This window comes from Petaurus breviceps, unplaced genomic scaffold (assembly GCF_028583685.1).
Source record: "Petaurus breviceps papuanus isolate PSGF00001 unplaced genomic scaffold, PetGlider_PUasm1.0 428, whole genome shotgun sequence".
In the NCBI taxonomy this organism is placed as follows: domain Eukaryota; kingdom Metazoa; phylum Chordata; class Mammalia; order Diprotodontia; family Petauridae; genus Petaurus; species Petaurus breviceps.
The window spans coordinates 36,621-40,211 of record NW_027186331.1 but is presented as its reverse complement, the minus strand read 5'-3'; the positions used below and the strand labels follow the sequence as shown (position 1 = coordinate 40,211).

At 42.9% G+C, this 3,591-nt stretch overlaps 1 protein-coding gene across 1 annotated transcript in view; it reads right to left on the bottom strand.

Moving 5' to 3' along the window:
• The window catches only part of LOC138171343 (sodium/glucose cotransporter 1-like), a 66,487-nt gene that overhangs the window by 38,679 nt on the left and 24,217 nt on the right, over nucleotides 1-3,591 (bottom strand). The window contains exon 3 of the mRNA XM_069100786.1: nucleotides 3,570-3,584. Coding sequence (XP_068956887.1) covers nucleotides 3,570-3,584 — 15 coding nt within the window. The remainder of the gene's footprint in view (nucleotides 1-3,569; nucleotides 3,585-3,591) is intronic.

Genomic DNA, 3,591 nt, shown 5'->3' with positions numbered 1-3,591 from the left:
GTCTCTCTCTCTCTCTCTCTCTCTCTCTCTCTCTCTCTCTCTCTCTCTCTCTCTCTCTCTGCCTGTCTGTCTCTCTGTCTCTGTCTGTCTGTCTCTGTCTCTCTCTCTGTCTCTCTCTCTTGTCTCTGTCTCTCTCTGTCTCTCTGTCTCTCTCTCTGTCTCTGTCTCTCTCTGTCTCTGTCTCTCTCTTTCTCTGTCTCTCTGTCTCTCTCATGTCTGGATCACTGATGTTGCTCTGGAATCATAGAGCCATAGAATTTAGAAATGATTCGTCCTCAGTTTTCTGAAGAGGTGGGGGACTATAGGTATAGTATAGGGCATACAGTGTCAAGTAGACTTGGTTGGTTGGTTTTCTTGATGTATTTTCCTATTTTTTATTCTTTTTGTTTATAAGATTTTTAAAAGAATGTAGACAGAGACGGCAGTCCCAAAGATCAAGTCCAACTTTTTCATCTTACGGAAATGGAAAACTGAGGCCCATAGAGGGAAAGAAGAGAAGTCTAGCCTTATCAATGAACTTTCAGGCTCTGGGCAGGGGGTGGGGAAGGCATGCTTTTGTGGGTGATATGCAGGGAAAATGGGAAGATTCCTGAACCCTCTGAAGAGGAGTCAGAAGAGGGTAAACAGAATAGTGAAGGACATCAAGATCAAACCATGAGAAGTGGGTGAAGAAAGTGAGGATGGTTAGTTTGGAAGAGAAAAGACTCAGGTGGTGGGGGGGTAGAGGGGGGAGCCCTGAGTGGTAGCCTCCTTCAAGCACCTGAAGGCCTGTCTTGTGGAAGAGGCTGACTTTGTTCTACTTTAAGCCTGAGGGACAGACCAAGATCAATGAGGGAAGGAGACAAAAAGACCATTCCAGGCTGAACATCCAGGATAGGATGGGTCGCTAGAGGGCACCATATTACACAGACCTGGGCCTAGAGTCAGGAAGACTCATCTTTCTGAATTCAAATCCAGCCTCAGACACTTCTTAGCTGTGTGACCCTGGGCAAGTCATTTCACCCTGTTTGTCTCAGTTTCCTCATCTGTAAAATGAGATGGAGAAGGAAATGGCGAACCATCCAGTATCTTTGCTGAGAAAACCCCAAATGGGTCGCAGAGAGTCAGACAAGACTGAAAAATGTCTCAATGTCTCAATAACAAAAAGGATAGGCTTCATAGGAATAAAACCTGTCTAAAAGTGTCTCCCCTCAACACATATAATTTAATTATATCAAACTGTTTACCATTTTAGGAATAGGGCAGGGGAGGAAAGGAGAAAAATTTGGAACTCAAAATCTTATTAAAATGAATGTTAAAATTGTCTTTACATATAATTGGCAAGAATATACAATACTGTTTTTTTTAATTTTTTTTCTTTTTCAAATGATTTATTAACTTCTGATTTACATCATTCATTTCCACCAGATTTTGAGTTACAAATTTTCTCCCTTTTTCCCCCTACCCACCGCCCCAAAATAGCAGTCCCACAGGATATCCCTTCCTCCAATCTGCTCTCTCCCATATTTTAATACTGTTTTTTTTTAAGTGGCTATCCTAAGAGGTAGCAAGGGCTGGGTGACCAACAGTTGTCAGGGGTATGGCAGAGGAAATTGGTGTTTAGGTATAGGTTGGGCTAGATGCCTCTAAGGGTCCTTCCAACTCAGAGATCATGACATTCTGTGAAATCCTGTTGGGAGGGCAGTCACTTACACAACCTACATTGAAGCCAGTCCCATTAGAATCCCAGTCTGTGTCAAACCCAGAGGACAAACCCATGTGCATCCAGATTCCCTCTGCCAGCATCCAAGCCTAGGCTAGCCCTACAGGTGGTTGGGGAGCTCCAGGGTGAGGCCAGTTTAATCAGTAACCAGAAGCAAGGGGCCGGGGGGAGGGAAGTGAGAAAGGCCAGCAGTTTTAGGTTAATTTATATTATTATCCCAAGCACAGGCTCAGAGGGCAAAGAGTGGTCTGCCATGGTAACTGTGACTCACAGCCCCTCATCACCAGCTGAACTGTGGACTTGGTGACTCCAGAGAAGGGCTGAGTCCAGCTCCCCTCCTAGATGCGCTTACTACATATGCATCATCAAGCAGATCCAACTAGAGCCATTTGCACACTACCTTGTGGAAGGTCCCCACTGGAAGGGATCTCAGAGCCCATCAAATCCAATCCCTTCATTTTACAGGTGAGGGAATTGATCCCCATAGAGAGGAAGCAACTTGGCTAAGGCCACCCAGATAAGCACAGAAATCCAAACCCTCATCTTCTGAGTCCAGATTTATTTTCTCTCCATTTTTTCTCTACTCATTTCCATATGCATATGTTGTCTCTCCCATTAGGCTGTGACTCCTGTAGATCAGGGACTATTTTTTGTTCTTTTTGTATCCCCAGTACTTAGCACAGTACCTGACACATAGTAGGACCTTAATATATGTTTGTTGACTGAGAGAATGATGTATGATCCTATGATGAGTGCACATATTAGGCACTTGGTAAATACTTATTGAATTTAATTCAATTGGATAAGAATGAATTTAATTACACTGGATTGAATTAAATTGACCTTGTAAAGCCGCCAGAGGAGAAGTAGAAGCAGGTGAAGGTGTCGTGTGAAGATTTTAGTCTCTATTCCCAAGAAAAAAACCTCTCAATTATTTTCACAGCCCCACCCCTCAAGCTGATCCTGTCTTGCTCCCTGTCTTATCATCCTAGATCAGTGACAAGGGACAGGGAACTCCAAGCACCTGGATTCCAATCCTGCCTCCTCTATATACTGTTTGGATGGTTTCAAGCAAGCCAATTCAATTGCTCTGGGCTTCCATTTTCTCATAAGAAAAATATGAGGTCTAAACTAGCTGACTTCAAAGGGTGATCTGAACTCTGAGACTGAGAGGGATTGATTTCTGCATCGCTGGAGAAAACCCTCCCACCCATAAAATCAGAGATGCACTTAAATTCTAAAGAATGTATCCTACATGCATGCATTTGTGGAAACCTTTTCAATCTCCAATTATATTTTCAGTCTATACCATTCAAGGAGATAGTGGATGGATGGATGGATGGATGGATGGATGGATGGATGGATGGATGGATGGATGGTAAATTTTATCTCTTGATTCATCTCCATGTAAGGCAGAATTTTATACCTTTATCTTTCTGAGTTCAGGTTCATGGCACAACATGGTGTAGTAGGAGTCAGACACATGGATTTGAGGCCCAGATCCCTCCCCTATGTCTGAGGAACTGAAACTGGTGGTCCACTCAAAGGAATAGATTTAGCTATGTGACCATGGCAAATTCATGACACCTGGATTTCAGTTTTCTCAATAGTAATACAGGAACAATAATTCTTGCATTAAGGGGTTGTCATGGAAAAAAGCATTTTGTAACTCTTGCTGTGTTCAAGAAATGGAAATTATTAAGGAATGGGAAATGGGAAGGAGGGGAAGGAAGGTCTGTGCTTCTAAATTGCATAGCTCATGAGCCCCCACCACTGTGTTTACCTTAATTCTCATCAGTCAGAGGATACAATTAGTTTAAACCAAGGACATTCACTGAAATAGCATAGTTAAGGGAGATGAACTCACCGAGATCTTTGTAAAAATGTAA